Source organism: Coturnix japonica, chromosome 8 (assembly GCF_001577835.2).
Source record: "Coturnix japonica isolate 7356 chromosome 8, Coturnix japonica 2.1, whole genome shotgun sequence".
NCBI lineage: Eukaryota > Metazoa > Chordata > Aves > Galliformes > Phasianidae > Coturnix > Coturnix japonica.
This window is the reverse complement of record NC_029523.1, coordinates 2,602,587-2,625,141: the sequence shown is the minus strand read 5'-3', so window position 1 is coordinate 2,625,141 and position 22,555 is coordinate 2,602,587. Positions and strand designations below refer to the sequence as shown.

The 22,555-nt window shown below is 35.6% G+C and overlaps 1 protein-coding gene across 4 annotated transcripts in view; it reads right to left on the bottom strand.

The window, feature by feature from the left end:
• Positions 1-22,555, bottom strand: part of KCNT2 (potassium sodium-activated channel subfamily T member 2) — a 107,262-nt gene that overhangs the window by 77,816 nt on the left and 6,891 nt on the right. For all 4 annotated transcript variants that reach the window (XM_015869524.2, XM_015869522.2, XM_032446354.1 and 1 more), the window contains exons 2-3: positions 6,992-7,071; positions 2,036-2,135 (exon numbers count right to left, since the gene is read on the bottom strand). In XM_015869524.2, coding sequence (XP_015725010.1) covers positions 2,036-2,135; positions 6,992-7,071 — 180 coding nt within the window. The remainder of the gene's footprint in view (positions 1-2,035; positions 2,136-6,991; positions 7,072-22,555) is intronic.

Below are 22,555 nucleotides of genomic sequence, written 5' to 3'. Positions count from 1 at the left end.
GGCAAACTCGTTTTCAGTGAAACGGTTTAAGGGTGTACATACATGCATGCGTATGTGACAGGCAGCTGTGTCCACCAGGTACTGACAAGCATCAGTTTTTCTCATTGAACTACTCAAGTGTCCTGTACTTCTCTTTTTTCATATAAAGACAGTATTCTTCATGTAAAATTCATGCCCTTTATACAGCAGGGTCCAGGCACACTATCATAAAGTCATCTAAAGGCACTTTACTGTTAATGATAGCAAGTTGCTGTACAACTCAGCTGCTTGGCATTTGTTTTGTGATTGAAAAGATGGCCAGAACTGAGTTAAGATATATTTTGGGGTATGTAGAATGAAACTATTATTAGGGAGCATGACTGCTTTCTGCTTTTCAGATTCACAGAGGAAACAATAATTGGTTTTAAATACTTTTTTATTTTTCTTAACTCAGTATAAAATGCTTGTAAAAAAGCTGATTGCAAAAGTACTGGTATTTTTTGGATGGAACATTGAGTTTCAGCAGAATTAACATCTATTGTGGTAGGTCTTCTTAATGTGATAAAAGAAGTAAAAGGACACATACTTTCATGGCTTTTGGTTTGCAATAGAAAGGCAATCTGAGAAGAATCTAACCTCTAAGCAGGAGAAAAGAACTAGGCTGTCTGGAAAGCCAAAGAGGGCTGTGCATCAAGATATTTTCAAGTCCCTGAGTTGCTGTGGTGCTGTGTCTAAATTTCATGGTAAATTTTTCTCTATCAGCACTTTGGTTTTGAATACTGCTACTTGTTTCCACTCTACACACTCCTCCTTGAAGAGACATTTAGGGATACATGTGGAGTCAAAAAATAGAGTTTTTTGCAGTTCTTGCTTTTCAAGGGAAATTTTTTCCTGTCTTTTTTTTTCAGATGTTCTGATTTCTTACAACAAATTTTGACAAAAGATTCTCAAACCAATTTTCTGTACTTCCTATTCACACATCCCACTCTCATACTGCAGAGGATAGTCTATTTTTCTTTAACTCACTTCGCTTTGGAGTTGATTCTTGAAATCCTATGCGTTAGCTTTTCTAGAGCATTACCCTATGTAGTTTTAATCAATTTTAATCAATCTTCAAATCTGCAAATTAGAATTCATACTTACTCCCATGCCTAGCATTGTATGAAGACTGCTATTTCTATCACCCTGAGCTTAGTGTTTGCAGCCATGCTTTGGTTCATTCAGTACTTAAGGCCAACAGAAGCAAATCAAGTGAAAGCAAGTAATTAACTGAAAATGGTGTTTGTTATCATCATTGATAATATTCAGTATTTCTATGATATAAATACAATTGGAACAAATGATTGCATAAATTGTAAATATTTTTTCAAAAATTGATGATTGATTGTACATCAGAAAAATGTACTTTTGGTCTCCTCCTCTTTTAAGTGTTTAGGGAATTCAGAGGCCTAGAAAGTTATCATCAGCATAATTTGTGTGAAAGCTCAGTTTCATGTATTTGTCTGATTGTGTCCAGAATCTAGAATCTTAAGTAAGACAGCTAATATTTGAATATCTGTGGCATGGTTAAGTCAGAACTATACACAAGACACTTCTTATTTCCAAATTATATTGAAAAAACTTTGCATTTAGCTGCCTGAGAACTAACTACTGCATAGCAACATAATTTTCTGGCAGGAGAGTTAAACTTCTAATAAATTAATACTGATGTGTATCTGTTCTGTCAGCTGATGCATCAGAAAAAAAAAAAAAGAAAAAAAAAAGCTGCTATCTATGCTACTTAGAGCTATTTCATTTACAAGAGTACAAGAGAAAAAATAGTGATCCTTAACAGTTCTGAACCATCCCAGCTGATGTGGAAACTAATTCTGCATAGCTCCTTTCCTACATTTTGTAACCACAAAATACAGAATCCTTGCGTGGTAAATTTATTTCCTGGGAAGAACTTCATAGTTCCCACCAAAATATCGTTCCTTATTCAGTTCTTCATAAACCTAATTTATTTTATATATGCTTAACAATGCTTTGAAAGAACAAGTAACAGAATAAATATTACCATCCATGTCCTTGTGTAGGGTCATCCAGAAGCACACGAATTATGTATAAGAAACAGCTTAGTAGCTTAAGCGAAAAATTGAATAACCGTATTCTCAGACCTATTTTAAAAGGAAGAGAAAGAAATTTAGACTCTTTGTAGTTTCATTCACTTTTAAGATAAAACTAAAAGGAACTAAAATAGATATGATACAACAGAGCAAAGGTACCCGACATTTCCCTTTGGCAGAAGGATATATGAGTATCCCTGTCAGATGCACAGAAAATACATTTTTCCAACATCCAGAAACCTCTGGCTTAAGATTTGGTCCCTTTTAAAGGGGAGATCTAGGCAGTTGTTTTGCTTGAAGGCTATTCAATACAATCTGTTGTTTCTGAGGCCTGCAGCTTTTGTAGTTTTACAAATTTCTTCTCAAAAGGGGAACCAGAATGACATACAGTGTTTGAGATGCAAGATATAGTAGCATGAGGAAGACATACTTTCAACCACAGGCAGAGGATATCCAATGGCAATTATTTAAATATTAATATCTGACAGGCTTCATGTAGTAGTTTCTCATACTAACATAAATAATTGAACTGTAGATATTTAATGTTAAAGTTGCATAACTAGGAATCCAAGAATCAGAATATCTGAAAGTCATGCTAAATGCACAACTTGAACTGATTCAGCTGCTTCTTCTATGGACCATATGAATACCAAAATATTTTTTTTAACAGGTCTCAAATACTCAATACTATCACAGAATATTACAGTATGTCTTGCAAACCATAGGTCTACTGCACAGAGACAGGATTCCTCCAATGGAACCCGGGTGGACAGTTGGTTCTATCACACAGGCATTTTAATTCAGTGCTAATAGGAGTCATTGTCTACTACAACAAAACTTAATTGTATTTTAATGAAGTTTTGGAGTCAGAGGATTAGCATTTAAATCCTCAGTCTTGCTATTAGTCTTAAAATTAATGAGGGAAGGCAACCTTAAGCATTTTTTTAAAATTTTTTTTAGTCATGTGAACCAGGAGTCCAATTCTATAGAGCTGAGAGGCTTTCAGTCCAAAGCAGAACATTACTGACTGGGTCTCACATAGGTCTGATTTCCTTTGCACTGAGTATATTTTATTTTTGAATTGTAAATATGGTATAAAACCTGCTGAACTCAATAGAACTATAGAGCAGCAGTCTCATCAAGCATACTCAAATCTGTGCAGAAACATGCCCTGTGAAGCTCCAGTTATCACACAAGGACTGGGTGAACTTCTACAGCATTTCATTGTCTGTAAGCTAAGGGTTAAAATCCTGTGTTTGGGTCTTGGCCATGAGAAGTCCCACAGCTGTTACTGTGTTGTTGCTATGCTATTATTTGACCAAAATTACTTCATTTTTTTCCCAGTTGTGCTATAATCTTGTACTAACTCTGGGGGTATTCAAGGAATGACTGGATGTTGTGTTGAGGGACATGGTTTAGTGGGAGCTATTGGTAATAGGTGAATGGTTGGACTGGATGATCTTTTAGGTCTTTTCTAACCTTGGTGATTCTATGATTCTGTGATACTATACGTGTTTGAACTGTTGGTGAAGAAGATAAAATTCTTTGTCTGTGCTAATGCTTTTCCGGAAGACTTCTGAATGGTTACTGTAACAGTCAAGCGATCAGAAAAAGAGCAGATAACCTGAAAACAAAGGAAGGCAACAAAAAAACAGGTGGAATTCCTTTCCCTATCCATTTTGTGTTATTTAAAGTTCATCACTTGTTTTTTCTGTTCTTTAACTCTGTAAATGTTTATCTTGATGTTAGATAATTCTTTTCTGTATTGATAATGGGCCAACTTTTAATAATCATTTGAATTTATTCCTGGTCTGAATTCCAAAAGAAAATACTGCTTTTATGATTTCAAAAACAAATCAGTATGTGGCACCCATGCTCCTGGCTGCTGCCTTAAATCTTAACTCTCAAGTCCTGATCTTGAACGATTGAAAACTGCTTACATATTCAATATTAAAATTCTCCAGATCTCTTCCATAATATACTTGAAAGTGCTTCAGGTTCTGGATATCCCAACTGGGCTGCTTTCCATAGTATGAGGCAGGGTTTTCACTCCTTATTTACATTTGTGGAAGGCCTGTAGGCACTGACATAGAACATATATGGTAGTCTGGGTTACATGGACAGGGCAGACAGCAGGACCTGTATATCACACAAGAGTGGTTCAGGCATTACAAAAGTAATGTAAAACAGACTTCAAGTGTAGCTTCTGCTTCAACTTCTGGATATGTCCTGACAGAGGGAGTGCATTTGGTCCCTCCTGCCATAGCTATAATAATTCATGTAAGTAAATATTTGCTGGTCAAAATATTCTGTAGGTTCATAGATAGGGACATCATCCATGAGCTGGAAGAAACACATTTGTTCTACTGTTATGGAGATCTAAGATTTCACATCAGAGGAGGAGGAGGCAGTCACCAGAAGGCTAGGATTTAAAATAGTTTTTCATTTATTACTTTCTTACAAAGCAAGTATTTCATACTTCTGTTTGCTGGTTGACTATTTTGGTCCCCTACTTTACATAAACTGCTTGATTTAATTTCTTTTTCCTTTTTTCCATTCACAGACAGATTGTTCAAGTAGCAGGGTCATTTACACATAATATCTCTGCTTTGATATTGATGCTTGAAACTTGTATTCAGCTACATCAATCATACACTGTTATGAATAGTTTAATGAGATTATAATTCTACCTTGTCCCTGTAAGCATGATGCTACATGTGTTGCCTTCTTCAAAAGAAGAAGTTGGCAATAACAGTTAAAAATTTGTTTGTTTTCTGAAGTTCTCAAGCTGAGAAGGAAACATGAACATTTGAACAGGTATCTGCTATCTTTTTTACCAGTAATTTCAAGTATAATGTAATAGAACTGGTAGTGATCAGGTATAATGCAATTGAAGTTTTAATTATTATTTTTTTTTCTTATTTTATAACTTCTTAATACTACCCTTACAAGCATTTTCAGAGATAATTCTCCAATCTGGAGATCTGATCTACATCAAAGCAGGGGTGACAGGGACAGCAGCTGAAGATTTTTACTATCATCTTCCATTTTTATTTCCTAATAAATCTCTAACACTGCTGGCTTTTAGCAAAGTCATCTAAGTAGCAGTTGGCTCTAGGAGTTAAATGAAAATACATTGTTAATAATTCATATCTTGATGACAGTTATCTGTTTTATACTGTCTCCACTGAATTGAAAATTCACTTATTTTTTCCTTTGAGACTTATTTTAAGCTGTGTGTGATCTTGGCAAGTATTAGCAAGCCATAAAAATGTATTTTATTTATTTATTTGTAGCTCTCTGACACCTTTTTAAAAAGTCTTTTGTGTACTGTTTTAATTTTATTATAAACTTGTTTACAGAAGGTTGAGTGGTAGCTAAGCTGAAATCAGATGTAGATGGCCTTATTTTACTAGTTCATAAAAACGTGTTCAGAACTGGAATAATGAATGAGGCAGTTGATATTTCATGCCTGTTTCTGGTCTAATTAGATTGGTATTCTATTAAAAAAAAATCATATAAATTCTGGACTAATAGCACTGGAGCATGGGTACTACTTCTCACTCTCTGACATTCTAAACCTACTTGTGAAGTTTTGCACTCATGAAAATTTTGCCGAACATCTGTAAATTGATATAGTACTGCCTGAAAACTTGAGAAAATAATGCAGTAGAATCAGTAGTGACAGGAAATAGATACACAGTATGTGAAGGAAGGTTTTCAGTGTTCTCATTGAAACCTAAGATCTAAAGGGCCAAATCTTTTTTCATTGGTTCCATGATACCTAACATAATCCCCAATAGGATCAATCAACAGTTGCTTCCCACTCCTTATTTTAAATAAGTTTCCATAACATTCCTTAACCTCATGTTCCCAATTGAGCAAAGATGTCCCAGTATAGTAACAATTCTCTTAACACAGCTAGCCAGAATTTAAGTGTTCAGCAAAGTAATGGCCACAAATTCATAGCAGTTAACTATCTTCACGTTTTACTTTTGTGCTGCTTATGATAAATATACCTGTTTTTAAATGTATGGCCTTCAGTTCTTCCATCAAAATATGGATTTGTAAAAAGGCTTTTGTTTTCATTTTTTGTTAAGATCTAAGTAGAGGTAAAGAATTCCTACTTTTATCTCAAGCAAGTATGTATCCATAACTTTTCTATCATAACCGTGAGAAGAGTTTTATAATGAGTTTGGACTTATTATTTATTTACTGCTTACAGCTTCCAAGGTTGTTTTTCTAGCCAGGAATAATAGCCCTTTCTAGTTCAGTATGCTTTTCTGTCTTGTCTCTTACTCCACTATACACTATATGAATGCTCTTGGATCAGCTTCCTGAATGTATGTAAACACAAATGTCTTGGATTCTCCATATAATTGTCTTCTGTGATGGCTTATGAATTTAAATGCATACATCAATGAAAATACACTGCTAAATTGGAATATAAAGTTACTATATTCATGAAGACTGGGAATTTGTTATAAATTCTCTATTAGTTTCCTTACCAAATCACTCTTTTTTTGTTTTTGTACAAAGTTTGATGCTTAGGAGTATTCAATACAATTAAACAGTAATGCAAAAGCACCTGGTTTTTGTTTTTGTACTCAAACAAAATCATCTTTGAGGTGTTTTGCTTTCTTAGAAGTCAAGCAACAATCACTGATAAAGCTGACATTACCATGGAGATTATGATCATTACCGTAAAACAAGAACATATTTTTATTTTAAATACTTCTTGAGTGTTATAGAAATAATGTAAAACTGACTCCTGTGGGGCAGGGAAAAAAAACAAAACAAAAAACTGCTGAGAAGAAAATTAATACCTTTGCTGTTGCCATCAATGGAATTAGATTCTAACCAAAGTATTAGTATTATGCTTAATAGAAATTAATCCAGCTGCTTACTTGATCTTTGGTTTTTGATGAAGAAGAGTTTTAGTCTCTCTTTAAATGTGTTTTCATTCATATAGAATTCAACTTGCACCCTGAAATATAAAAAGAAGGATTAGAATTGAATAAGGAAGACAATAAATTATCATCTTTAAAAAATAGCTTTCCCTAATCTGTTCTTTCTTTATGACTGGAGGAACATTTACTGTTCAGCCAAAAGCTCACTCAGATTTGAATGACTTAACATTAAAAAACCTACAGTTAGATACATACATAATTTATCCCCTTTACATCCAGATCATTTTCATAATACCTGGGTACTCTGCGCTGGAAAAACTGGAAGCTTCTGTGTTTTTAAATTTTCACTGCAAGATTACTTTCATATTTGCATCTTTGTTAGGATGATTTCACTGATGTTCAAGTTAAATCTTCCATCTCCATTTAACTATTTCTGTAAAGTTAGCATTGTAATGATTTTTTCCTATCTTATTCATGTATTTGTTAAGCTTTCATATCTGAGTCTTCACCTTTAGTCAAATACTCCTGCCCCAAACAAACCACTCTCTGAACTTCATTTTTTGTCACAGTAAAAGAGAGCAAAATTATATTGCCATCATCCAGCACTGTACAGAAAATGACTTTCAATGACTTTTCCTCCCTTCCACACAACTTGTCCAGACCTCTTTCATATCTCTGTCCCTCAGTTCATTCTGAGCACCACTCATGCAACAGTGGTTAAACTACAAAGGAAAAGAACAACATTATGAAATACACTAATCATACAGAAAAACTTAAGCAATTTTGGAGCTGCACTGCCTACCCTAACATTAGCATTAGCTGTATTTTCACAGAAGTCCTTGCTATGTTCGACTAATTGAACTTCTCTCACCAGTCTTACTTATCCAGTAATTAATCCTCATTCACTTTACCCCAGCACACTTTCTGTTCCTTTCTGAGAAGTCAGTACTTGATTTGGGAGCCTCCATACTACTTTTAAAGGGACAGCATGAAAGTGAGTAGGGAATTAAACTGCTTCCCATTCAAAGCAGGGTAGAAGGTAAGTATTCTATAGCTTAGAGGATTTTTAAATTCTGTGCAATTAAATGTTTGATGGACTTAAGAGTAAATGCTATCATATGCTAGCTTTCCTGCTCTACCTGGCTCTGCTTCTTTTGAGATAAGATCTTTAAACGTTTGGTAATAAGGGGAAGGAATGCATTTGTCTTCCTCTTTTTAAATGAAGAGTAGCCACAAGTGCATATTTAGTAGAGTTTGGGCTCATGGGGAAATTCCCACCAGTCTAGAAGAAAAGCCCATCAATTAACAGCCTGTGTCTGAGCTTTGATTGAGGTTAAACACAAATGTTGTGCTGTTCAAGACAGCTGGAGTTCTTTGCATTAGCAGAAGTACAGCTTAAATTATTGGTAAGATTAAGGAAAGTTAAGTAAACATGCCCAGTGGTTAATCATGAGGTGAGCAGATTTGTGAGGGCCTGAGTTTTGCTTCAGTTCTTTTCACAGAATCACAGAATTGTAGGTGTTGGAAGGGACCTATTGGGACTGTAAAGTCCAACCCCCCTGCTGAATCAGGTTCTCTGAAGTAGGTTGTCTAGGAAGGCATCCAGATGGATCATAAATATCTCTGAAGAAGGAGACTCCACAGCCTCTCTAAGCAGCCTGTTCCAGTGCTTTGTCATGCAAACAGTAAAGAAGTTGTTCTTTGTGTTTGTATGGAACAGTTCCCAGGGTATTTACTGTCATTGCATTAGTGACAGTTTTAGTGGGAAACATTCCTTGTGATTTGGCAGCTGCAACATGATAAATATATATGTGTAATTTTCAGGGATATATTTCAGTAGGTAAACAATGTGGCATAAGCTACTGAAGTGAGGGATGTTATTTAAAATGAGTGAGTACAGTATTGGTGATCTTTGTTTACATGTTTTACACTAATCTCAGACTTTAGGTAAGAAAATTATAGTCATCACTTACAATGAAAGAACGACATGTTAACAGAAAGCTGTGAATTAATGATAGTGAGGAAAGAGGATGTGGGAGCTAATCAGACTCCTATCACTGCTGCTAAGGACTGCTCTGATAGCCCCCTAGCAGCTGTCTGCTTCTGCCTTGCTTCCCTTAGCAACCAGTGCTGACAGCAGACTGGAATTCCACACTGCAGTCGTTTCCATGGCAAAATGTATTACAAATGCTGCTAACACCACTCCTATGGCTCAGTTCTTCCTTCTTCCTCTGATTATTTTTGAAATTCACTAAAAACTATGCTAGCCTTCTACATTTGCAGGAAATGCATTATCACATAAACAATCACCATACAAGTCCATCATATTCTAGCTACTGGACAGAGAGTATCTCATTTAGTTTGCTATTCACTAAGAATAAATGGCTGAAGGAGCCACGGGTAGCGATGAGGACAGGAACCTTTGGATACTGTACTTTTTTTCAATGTTACCCTTTCAATTTTATGGGGTAATGCTCTTTAGTCATTGTTGTGATCTTTTTTACCCCAAGTGTTTGCACTTTTCTGAGTCTTTCCTGCCATAAACTGTAAGCTGGAAAATGAGTATTTCTGGAATAGAACACAAATTCTGATCCTCACTTGTGTTGTTATGATTACCTCTTATTAAGAGGGAAAAGCTTTGTAGTAGCTTTTCTGGACCCATCACAAACTTGGTAATGAGGATGTTTCAAGTAAGTGAAATTCATTACAATGTACTACTTAAATGAAACATTGTTCTGTTGCAGCAGAAACACTAGTTGGAATCTGGGTTCAAGCAGTGGAAGGGTGGAAGCAGATGTTCTGGTGTTGATGAAATGAGAAACATACAGTACAGGCCGACTATCTGTGTATGTGGATGACCTGACCTATCAAATAGTTTTAGTTTTGTTCTTTGTTTGTACTGTTGAAGATGTTTTTCTTCTCCCTGTACCAAGGCAGTCATAGTTCAGTCCACCCTGATCAAAAAGTAAGTCAAGCTGATGGATTAATATACTCACCCTTGATGACAGACAGAAATGTTTAATGAACACTGGATCTTGTGTACATAGCTAGTCAATAGTTTCTGACTTTTTCTATGTGGTAGGAATGGAATGTTCCATGAAAACCTGATTCGGAGAGTTAAAGAACAGATCGAATGCTTTACTGACTTTACTGAAAATGCACAAATAAAAATAAATGTACCTCTAGCACAAATAACTGAAATTGTTTGCTTCTCTTGAAAACATAATGCTGGCTTTTGCATGTACAGGTGGTTGGTTTTCTAAAGCTTCTTTTGAAAATTTTATACCCTTAATAGTGGTCTTCTCTATTTGAAAATCAGAGAATAGTGATGTTAGTGGAATCTTTCAATCACATCTTAAAGTACCTAAAGTACAATTATATATTATGTGCTTTTAATTCAGTCAAGATGTAATTTGAATAGTACATTTTAATATGATACAAAATATTGTCACAAAAACACATGAAGAACACTAATGCAAATTCTTCTTTCTCAAGACTGCAAATCACTGGAACCAGTTTCTTAACTATGACCCCATTTTTGTCATTGCTATTTATTATGTAACTCTAACTCCTTAGTCATGTTTTACTGTAGTTACGTTATCACCTTGCATCCTCAGTTTTACAACTTTTCTCTTTTACGTTAGAAAGTAGTAGCTGTGGCAGAAGTAATTCCTTCAGAAATGAAAGTATGAGTGGGTTTTCTCACTATGTGCCTGCTAAGAGATGAAAATTTTTATGTTTTCTGTTTCCTGATACTGGAACCTGGTTGGTCCAAGTGGAGTCAAATTGAAGAAAACTATATCTATTAATTTAAATCTTTCTTTATGGGAAGGGAAATTCCATGTTGCCTTTCCTGCAAGAAGAAACTTGTATAAACAGAGTTCTTTATAATTGGGATTTTCAAATCCAGTACATGTGAAATTGTGTTAGATTTCAAAATTGAAAGTTTACCAAATATGGTGTAGATAGCTGCTTCAAAATGAAGTTGTTACAGTGCAAAATCGATTTATTTATTTTTTTAGACAGCTTTTAGAAAATGTCTCATGTATATTAATGGTGACTGTCTTTGGTAGATGCTATCCTTTATGAAGTTTTTCAAGTTCAGACATACTGAGTACTCTGATTTGTTTAGAGCTTCACAGAAAAGTCATCATATTATGTTTGTACTTTCTTGGCCTACTTATTCCATCACAGAATTTTACAAGTTGGAATAAACAGCACCCACTGACATCGAAACAGTGGATGTGAGCACAGTGAGGCAGTGGGTGGTGTGTTTCAGCAGTGGTGGCCATGTTGAAAAATAGAGAACCTGCTCCACCAAACAGTGCTACTGTGCTCTGTGTATCTGTTTCCATGGAAATAAAAAGGAGGCATTACTTCTGGAGAGGCCTACGAATGTAAATTGTTTGCAGTGGCCTGACCCTGCTCACTCTGATGAGTACTTTTAAAACGTACCAAATCCAAAAGGTCTGCTGCCCAAGCGGCCAATGAGATTTCAGGGCTCATTCCAGCAGATTTTCTCCTCACCTTCCCTCAGCCCTCCCTCAGCCCCATCACAACATCAGAATTAATGTGATCCATCAAGTTATTTGTCAAATGTTACCTCATCACCCCATGTAAAAAAAAAAAAAACAAAAAAACCGGAACTAGATCAGTAACGTTACTGATTTTTAGCTTGGAAAGGTCTTATTTTTGTTTCTGATAAGTTGTAAGTTCTCAGCTGCTCAGGTCAAATGAAGTTCTGAGTTGTTTTTTTTTTCCTCTCCTTTCTGAAGAAGAGCAACCCAAAACATCTGGGAAGAATGGGGGCTTGCTTACTCCCACTATTAGGAAAGACAGTTATTCTTAGTCCATTCTTGAAGTGTGAGACTGACTTTTCTAGACATCTTAGGATATGGTTTTTAAAGCTAAATCTTTCCTGAAGCTATGTGCAAAACACTATGCTTACAAAGTCTCACATTATCAATAAGGTCCTTTATTTTCTTAAAGAACACTTCCAACAAGAGTGAAATTACTAAAGGTGATGGGTATTCTGAAAGGGGATTTTATCTGTTTGTTATGAATAAGCTAATGAATATTTTCAGGAGCTCTGCAGAACAATGTGTGTGATACTGTCTTGTATGGTACTGCCTGTATCTATTCATTTCACTGTCAAGACCTGTAGAATACTGAATTTCAAGCTGTTGCATGGTATTTTGACATTCGGGTTTTTGACTTTTCCCATGTCACTGGGATGTCTACAACCACTCTGTAACATCAAAGGAACAGATGTTAGTGGTTCTCAGGTAAATTAGTTTCTATGACTGTAAAGTGTGCTGAATAAGAGTGCTGCGTGTTAAAACTCCATGGCTGGAGACTGCTATTACTTTGCTATGAAAGTTACTTTATTATGAAAGGCAACAGGATAGCTGGTGATTTATGATTAAATTTTTCTTTCTTATCTCTCAAAACTACACCTTTTCTAAAGCAGCAAGTAGAACAAAGCTGAGAACCACTAGTGCGTGGTATGTTCAAAGACCAGATCATTTTTCTTGGTTTTATTTTTACTTATAAAGTAGGATATTAAGATTTAGCTATTCAAAAATGAAGCAAGAAGGAAAAGATAAAAAGAGCAGATGGATACACAAGAGAAAAAAAGAATCCAAAAAAAGGAACAAAAACCTTGTGGGTGAATCCCAATCTGTCATTTTTAAAGCATCACATGACCAAGTGTAAAACATAACTTTAAGTATGACTTAGTAATATGGTATCAGAAATCCATTGCCAATTACCTATACCAGACCCAATGCCCAGTATCATCATTTTACAGTTCAGTTGTAAAACTTGTAAAATTATCACACCGGACTTCCCTTATTGCTTCAGGTATTTCATTAATATTTTTCTCCCAAAATGAAAAGCATTTTCTTGCTATTTTATTTGTACAACATACTCCATGGAAGTCTGGAGATCAGCATGAGATTCAAAAGAACATATTTATTGATTCTTCTCTAACATAACTCCACAGCTTTTTATTGTTGACATTTGGCTTTCTTATTACTTCTATGACTTTTCTGCTTCTGATTTTTTTATTCTTTTTTAACTGTACTACATTAGATCTGCTTTCTAACTTTCCATTAAAACCAAGAGCATTTACTGGAAAAACTGATGCTATGGCAAGATAGAAAAACAAAGGTTGAAGGCCTTCCTGTAAATGAATTGTTGGGTGCTCAATATGTTAACCTACATTTTTATACAAGGCATAGTATATTATACAGTAGTGTTGGCTGTACTTCCCAAAAGGAAATATAACATTATGGGAAAAAAATTGTCTTAAACTTCTTACAGCAGTCAGTGTTCATAGCAGAACTTACAGATTTGTATTTTGTCTTACTCTCTGGTTAACGTTCCTTAAGGAGAGAAATTTCAGAAATTGAATTCTGAATTTGAAGGTAGAAACATCAGCTTGTCATGTCAAAATCACAAATTCCTGTTTTTCTTCTGAAAATTTCTTTGTTCAAGATGATAACTGTGCTTTAGATTTCCTCTATCGCTACTTAAGCAGAAAATCTAATGAATTTTTCCAAGCAAAATGCTTTCATCAAGCTGAACAGTCTTGGTTTGTTTTCATTTTCAGTATCATTTGGGTTTTCTGTCCCAATTATAAAAAAGACTTCTGAAATTTTTGTAGTTAGTTTTTTAATTTTTGTAGTAGGACTTTCTGAAGTTTTTGTAGCCTTAAAGTTTATCACTGCATAAAACTACAGTTACTGTGCAAAAGATTAAGTTGCCTTTTCTATAACATTGTCTTAGTGGGAAATGATCTGTCTTCCCTGTCCAACCTTTTGGGAGCTATGTTCTACTTATATTCCTTTGCCTTAGCTTGGTTGTCTTAATTTCTTACTAGATAACTGCATGGAGATGATAATGAGTCTTAGCTGTTTAACAGCTTCCCACTGAGCTCTGAAGTAAAAACAGCATAAATAAGGCCATCTTCACTGAAAATGCTAAGAAAGCCTTATAAGAAGCATCTGATAAACTGCAAGAGTCTGCAGTTTCAGAAAACAACACTGCACTTGTCCTTCAAATGTGGAAATCTTCCGATTTCCCTTTCTAAGTGTTAAGCTAAAAGTGAGTGTATTTCACACTTCAGGTCCAAGTTTTTTTTTTCTAATTGGAGACCAAATAGATGTCTCTAATCAGTCTGAACCATTTGATGTCACTGAGACCTGATTTTTCTTTTTTTCCTTCTAAAATTGCTTCTTTCAAGATAAGACTAGGCATAACTAAATTGCTTTATTTCTCAAAAAAAAATGACTATACTAATAATATTTGGAGAAGAAATGAAGCATGAAATATAGCCTGTTTCTTTAAAACAAATAGATGTCTGAAGTGCGGATAACTACTAACCATGAGAAAAAAGCATCTGAACACACTGAAGATAGTTTTATATCCATATAGATAAATATTTTCAGTCTGCAACAGAAAAAAACCTTGCAGGTAAAGCTCATTCCAGTCAGTGAAAGTTTGGCACACACTTTGTAATTCACATGTGCTTATGCTGCAGACACAATCCAGGTATAAACTATATTTTCAGATAATAAATAAATTTACTGTCAGGTAGGTCATGGAAAATTAAACACTGAAATGCTTGAGATAATATAACCTTCAAATATTTAAACCTTTACCAAAATTAAAGTCGTGCTAATTTTAACCCCAAATGACATTACATGCAGATCATAAATCATAGACTCATAGAATGGCGTGGGTTGAAAGGGACCTCCATCAAGCTTCAACCCCCAATACAGGCAGGTCCACCAACTTCAACATTTAATACTAGACCAGGCTGCCCAGGGCCCCATCCAACCTGGCCTTGAACACCCCCAGGGATGGGGCATCAACAACCTCTCTTGGCAGCCTGTTCCAGCCCCTCACCACTCTCATAGTAAAGAACTTTCCCCTGCTGTTGAACCTAAATCTTCCCTCCTTCAACTCAAAACCATTTCCCCTTGTCCTCCTATTATCTACCCTTGCAAGGAGTTGACTCCCTTCCTGCATATAGGCTCCTTTCATGTCTGAAACACTGCAGGGAGGTTACCCCACAGCCTTCCCTTCTCCAGGCTGAAGATGTATGCACTCTTGTGTATTCCTGTGAGTATATACACATTTGATTCCTCTATTATTAACCCCATGTGTGTTTACTTCAGGAAAAAGAGAAAAAAAATGTAGAGGAAAAAAAAAAAAAAAAAAAAAGTAGAATGTTTCATCAGTTTCTTCATCTTGGGAGATGGGAAAGGAGAAAAGTGCTCAGTTTCACTTTGTTACCACCACTGCCACTTACTCCTTTCATCCCTAATCCCTGCAACATTCTCTTGCCACCCCCAGCTGTCAACACAGTTTGGTTTGTCACCTCCTAATCCTCTCCAGGAAAGGCTGAGTGTGGAGTAAGTGCCAATGCTGCTCTCCAGGGCTTTGACTAGTCAATCCATTCACGAGAGTTATTCATCACAAGGAAGGTAGGGTGAATTTTATGCTAAGTGGAAGGAAAATGCATGTGTAATCTATGTAGTGATGTAACATAAATAACATGTGGGGCTGCTGAGCTAAGATAGTTATGTTCAGAAAAATGACATTTATTTGACAGGTGCTATATAGTGCAAGTGAATTTAAGTGTGACAGTCTAAACCACTATTGCAGTAGTAGGCCACAAAGGCCAAATAACAGGACCAAGTATTTCTCCAATTGTGAACTTAAGAAAAAAGGAAGAGAAACAATAGTTTCATAGAAAGCACAGACTACAATTAACACAAGAGAAAGCTGTGGCAAATAGAAGCAGCTGCTCAAGACTATAATGTAGTTGGTAGCTACTTTACATAACGTGGGGCTCAAACTGAGAGAACAAAGTGGGACCTTAATCTCCTTACTTCTGCAATTTGCAGAGCAGAGATTAGCAGCTCTGAAAGGGAAGAGACCAGAGCATTGGCCTTTGATGTCAGCTTGTACTACAAAGAAAGGGCTGCTGCCAGACACCAGACAGTGAAGAGCTATCTAGTCCATGAGACTATGCTTGGACTGCACATCCAGGTCTACTAGTATCAGTTCCAGATATCTGAATCTGAAAGCATACAACGTGTATTCATAATATGGAAAATACATACATGTTTGCAGTTCATGGCAACTTACAGAATCATTAGTAAAAACCTGTGGTCTGTTTCAATAACGATATTGGTTGTAAGAACAAAATGAAGAGAATATGGAAATACACATGAGAATGGGGTAAGTTTATTGAGAGAAGAATCAGGAAAGAGAACTACTGGAATGATCTCAGAACAAGACTCAGTGTGTTAACTTGCTCTGTTCTTATGCCTTTCCTCTTATCACATACTACTCTCCGCTAAATAACTGACCAATCAGACCAGTTTAATCTGCTATTAACAAACCAGGCAGTCTTTGATTTTAAAAGAAGCTTAGCTGAGCAGATGCCCAGTAAAAAATTAATATTATGAGAACTTCTATCTCCTGTTAAAAGGATAAAAAGCTTATAATGTTCAGTTTCAGCTGTATGAATTTGTAGTCATCTGAAAAAATAGTAAAGCATGATATAGCTACCTATTCAAGTTTGTAGGGTTCTTAAAATCAAAATGGATCATTTTACATTCATGGTTACAACTGTGAAAGAAGTGCAAGTAAGAGGATGCGTAACTAAGGTATTCCCAGGAGGAGTTTTATGGGTTATCTTTTTCATATTATGCTACTACTGCAGTAGTAATAGCTACTCACAGCAAAGAGCTGAACCCTCTCATCCTACTCCATCTACACAAATACACAGCTACTACATGAAGGCTACCAAGCTTCTGTCTGGAGGGAAGCAGCTTTCCAGTTACTACTGTAAACTTGCCTTTTTCCTTCAGTATTTCTATTTTCATCTTTGTCTTCAAACGTTATAAGTGCTTCTTAAGCACTTATAACACAGTCTTTTGCATGCCTTCAGGATTCGGAGGTATTTCAGTATGCAGAACAATTCATTGTTTGATCTATATTTGATCAGGACATTCTCCTCCTGTGTTCCATCTACTTTCTGCAAATTGCTTGACTTCTGACACACTCCTCTTGAAATGGGAGTCATATGCTCTTCTGTTTCCCTACAGGGCTTTTCTACAGTGGTCCTAGATTCAAGGTCTCTGGATTTCATACAGATACAATTAATAATAAAAATACAAGGCAAATATATATGACGATAAGAAGCAGATTTTTAAATATCCCAGTGCTTTATTTTCTTATTCTTCTCTTTATGAACTTCTATGAGTGAGTGCCTTAAATAAATATATATATATTTATATATATATATATAAAATAGTCACAAAGATCCTATTTTATACTACAGTTACTCAAGCTGGAGAAAGCCTTAATATCTTAAAAGAACAGGAGATAATTCTCAGCTTTGGATGATTTCAGTTTCTTGAGAATTGCATAAGACACATCCACAGTGGTAGACAACAAATTGTCCATAAACAGAAAAGTGGAATTGTAACCAGACATGAAGTTGTAACCCTGATGTTAGAGTAAAAAGTAAAGAGTACAAAATGGCAACTAAATAAAGTTGTGGCAAAAAGCTAATGTAACAACAACAAAAATATTTACAGCATATGTTACGACTGATAAAAATACAAGCACCAGTTTGAATGTTGACGGGAGATGAAAAAGAACAAATGGCACCCAAGCCAAGACCTTCAAGTTGGATTTAGGCTGGGAACAAACTAAGAGCAGAGCAAATGACAGATATAAATAGAATATGAGCTGTAGCACTCTGCTCCATTATGAGATAATTGGAAGGGATAGATAAGGGGAAGTCTGAAGTGAACATCGTGTACTTAATTTTTTATAAGTCATTTGGAAAGGTTCTATGGAGACTGACGCTGCAAGTAGTAATAATAATATATATAAGAAAAAGTAATCAACCCAAAAAGGTTGCTTTGTTTTTGTTTCTGTTTCTGGAATAATACAAAGTGAGAGCCTGTCCTTACAGAAGACATTTTCTTCAGAAAACAATGTTCATTAATAACACTGCTATGGCCAAAGAAACATAGAAATATACTATCATTTTATTATTTTCTTTTAATGGAAGCAAATTAGGTTGAAAATCAAAGAGGAAAGATAAAACTGAGTAGGAAGGTGATATAACTTGAAGAATAAAATAACATGAAGTCTTTTGTAATAAATGAATATGTATTCTAACCCCTAGCTATGACCGAGAGAATCCTAATACTATAAGCCAGATATCTTCTTACAGATGTACCAAAGTAGAGGATTTTTGCAATTATAAAGTAGAAGCAGCCTAAGCAAGATAGAATTAATCATCATTGCCCTTGAACCCAGATGATAAGCATGCTAAAGTAATCAGTAATTCTGAATAAGTATTTCAATACTTAGGCACATTTAGTAAGTTGCAATACAAAGAAATAATAAATCCATATATTTCAATTCTCTTTATGTGGCATGACACCATGTTATATAGTCAGAAATGTGTTCATCAGCATTAACTGATGTCTATACTGATAACCTTTCAGTCTCAGGTCTTCCCATGTTCTACTGCATAGTTTTTTGCTGTTTGTTTTTCCCACAGAAAAAGAGTTTTTATTATACTTTAAGGAGTGGCAGTGATTCACGAATTCTGGACACAAAACAAATGAATGTCACTAGTATCTTAGATATCACATGTCTGATACTGTTCTTCACAGCCAACAAGGTACAGTGTAATTATGGATTTCATATAAATTTCATTATCCTTGGAGTGAGCTATTACACTTTCTGATTAGCCATAAGGTATGATTTTTAAGTGGCTTTTTCTTAGATTAAGAAAAATCTAAAATGTATTTTCACAATATTTTAGCAATTTATTCTATAATATTTATTCAAGTTAAATAGCACTTTAACAAAGCAGTGCAATGATTAAGTACTTCAGCGTCAGAGTGCTGCTCATCAGTAGATTATCTGGTTGAATTCTGTGCCGACTATTTTATATTCTAAATAATCTCAAACTTCCATAATGTGCTTTAGGTGTTTTTACAAAATGAGTTAGCAGGTGCCTTTGGAAAACTGGCTTGTTCAATGTAAATTAACTTTTCTTCAAATGTGACCTCCCAAATGAAGGCAGATATTTCAGAGTCTGGTGGCTTTAGTGAGGGTCAAATTACCAAAGATCATTTAAGCTGTGTTGCTGAGATGGGTTTGAACAGGTGTTGTTCCATAGTCTTCCTCTTATGCTTTATATAGATCTTAAGGCGGAGCAGTTAGTAATAGGTAGAATACCAGCATACAATGAGAAGAGGTATGTGTTTATGGATCAACTGTATTAACATAAGGCCTGATAACGAATTTGTCAAATGTAATGCAAGAAGGCATAGTTGTACAGCCAACTCTTTCTTCTTTCCGTATGAGCATTTCTGTCCCTGAAAGTGTCACTGCCATTCCTAGAAAGGAAAGCAATTTCTAAATCCACAGGTCACCATAGCCCAAAGACAAGTAGCATCAGACTGTTGGACAACTCCAGCTCTCCAACATCTCCACTTCACAAGTCTCAGATTAGCCCATGGTGCATGTCACAAGACTGGCTCACAAAAATTCCCTCTCTTCCATTTCTCAGACATCCATCCCTACTGATACCTTCAGAGATGCTTATTCTGAAGCATTTCTAGTGGCCCAACTCATTCTTCCTAATTCTTCCTAACATACAATGCCATGCCAAAGTTGCACTAGGACAGTTTGAATGACCAAAGCTTAACAAGAGGTGGTTAAACAACACAAAAATGACATTGTTCAAGTTTTCATAAATCGTACATTGCTACAATTTGTTGTATTAAATGATAATAATCCTGGCATTCATCTTTGTGAGGTTTTCTGTTTTGTGTTTGTTTTTTTCCTCCAGACTGTAATCTATTAATTGCCAAATAAGAGGGAAAAAAAATGGTAAGGAAGAATTAATTAGGCTCTTAAAATTCAGTGCACTTTAAATGTGTAAGGATTTTTGTGCCATATTAGCTAAATTGTAATGTTCGTGCAATCTGTGGTCTATTTGAGTAAAAAAATTAAGGATTACTTGGGTTAAACGCTGAATAGATTTTGAAAATGAATTCCTCAGTTACCAATGAGATCCTGGACATCTAACTTCTCTTTTGAAATAAGCCTCAATTGAGATCCTCCTCATTGGGTCAAAAATCCACTTAGATTTTGATAGTCTTTATGAAAAGTGATCAGTTAGTTAGTGTCTGTATACTACAGAATATTCTGCTACGCTTAGTGTTTCTGTACTGTCTCTTTTTAGTGACTGCTGAGAGAACAAAACAGTAACTAAAAACCAGGAAGTAACTACAAAAACACCTTTTAAATAGTGGTTCATATATCTGATCAAACCACTTGTATAGGAACTGTTGGGTCCTGGCCTGTACCACTGATTGAGCACCTGGGGAAAGGACAGCCCTGGGAGCACAGGTGAAGGCAGTTCAGACCAGATGGAGTCTGGCTGTACCTCTCTTAGACCTCATTTAAGGGCTGACTGCCACTAAGGAAGGATCCTTCCCTTTTGGAGTTTTCCTTATGAGCCAAGGGAGTTGGGTGAGCACTTTCCTTTTTTCTTTGTAATGTCCTTTTATCATACTAGTTCCTTTGTCAGTACATCTCCTGTGTCACTATTCTACTGTGCTGTTCTTTTTGATTGTAACACCACTTTAAACAAGTGATCAAATACAAGTTTGTTGTTTGCATTGAAAACAGAGCTTGCTTACTGTTCAAAAGGGTACGTTCAGCTCAATATAGAGGATAGCGTTCATACCATCTCTGCTAGAGCTGTCTGTGCTTGATATGGGGAATAACAGAGCAGTAGTGATAAGTAACCAGTGCACTTACTTCAATTCAATGTGAATATGGGAAGCCAGAACCCTTCTGGGGTCAGGGAGTGTTGTGCATTAACAGATGCTGCCACATAAGGAACAAATATAATACAGTGTTCCATTCTCAACTTGGCTTTTCGTATTTTTCATATTTGTTTCAGATTTGGTTTAACACTGTGTTTACCTGTGCTGAAGTCTTTTCTAGACACAAGAAAAAGAAAAAAACAAAGTGTGGAAAATATTAAAACCCCCTAGAACGATTTTAGCTATTTAGAATAATAGAGAGGCTGTTTTGAAGTATTTACTCCTTATTAACTATCTTAATAATCGCTACGCTTTGAAGGAGCTTTGGTAACTTAAAGATACTTGAAATATAAGTGATATTAACTCTAACACTGCAAAAAGCTAAAGAACAAACTCTTCTTCTTTGCAAAAAATGATTTTTGACTCAGAATACAGTATCTAGGAGACAGGGAGAGACTCTCCTGGCAGAGCTAATCTATAGCTAGGATTGCTGCTCAAATCTTGTAAATTGCTCCTACCAGGCATGTGATCCTTGTCCAGCTGTTACATTTCCAGTTACTAATGGCTAAAGATAGCAGACCCTGCCTTGAAAGTTAGGTGAAGTTTTTTTGTTGTTGTTGTTCTTAACTCAGTAGATAACATGCCTGGTACTGATTGGTTTTAACCTGATGCCTTTCTCCCTCGTCTATCATGGTTTGATACTTAGCAAGTCAAGTACAATATGAGACTTAGCAACTGGGTTTCCACCACGAAACTACAGCGCTGCCTCACAGACAATTCTCTATGTGGGGACAGAATTTGTCCTTCAAGGGATATTTCTCAGTAAATAATAATATCACTGTTTTTATCTGTGAGTATAAACACTGTTTTTATCTTTTAATGAGTGTTTCTGTTTTACTGATACTTCCCACCAGGAAGTTGACTGATAACATAATTAGCAGATGATTGCGTGGAGGAGGCTGAAATCTTTTAACAGTTGTTTTAAGGCATTCTGTACCAAATCTTCTGTGCTGCAGAACTTTTACAGTAGTTGAATGATATTCTCTCCAATGACACAGAGATGAAGAGGCTCATTGAAGGGCTGAACTCACTTGTTTACTTGGGGGGTGGAAATAAATAAATAAAACCATGAGGAATCCAATATTAAAGGACTTAATGGACTAGAAGAAGTCATTGAATAGATTGCACATACCATCCTTCAGTTCAAAAGATTACCTTTAATAAACTACAGTCTAGAAATTGGATGTATAGCACTGAAATGTTTAGAAGAAGTATTCATAATCAAAGCGTTTTGAAGCTTCAGGCATTTTGGATGCTCCACAGCAGAAAAAGGAGGTAATAGAAAACAATACTACCATTTGTTGAAAAAGAGTCATTCTGAGAGTAATCACAGTGCGACGCATAAATTTACTGTTATTCAATCACAGCCAATGATTATAATATTAAGAGAGAACATTTGGGAAGGAACTGATCAGTTCCCCATGGAATATTATAGCGTCTGCCAGATGTAAAGTAGCATGGATAAAGATTCTAGATGGAAAAATAAGAGCTTTTGAGTATTAAGTAAGTAATAATTGAAGTACCAAGCATGTTTATAAACTTCACTATGCTGTGCCAGGGAAGACAACTTGATCTTTCAGAGTTTTGAAGATGAGATACTTAAGCATTTTCTATA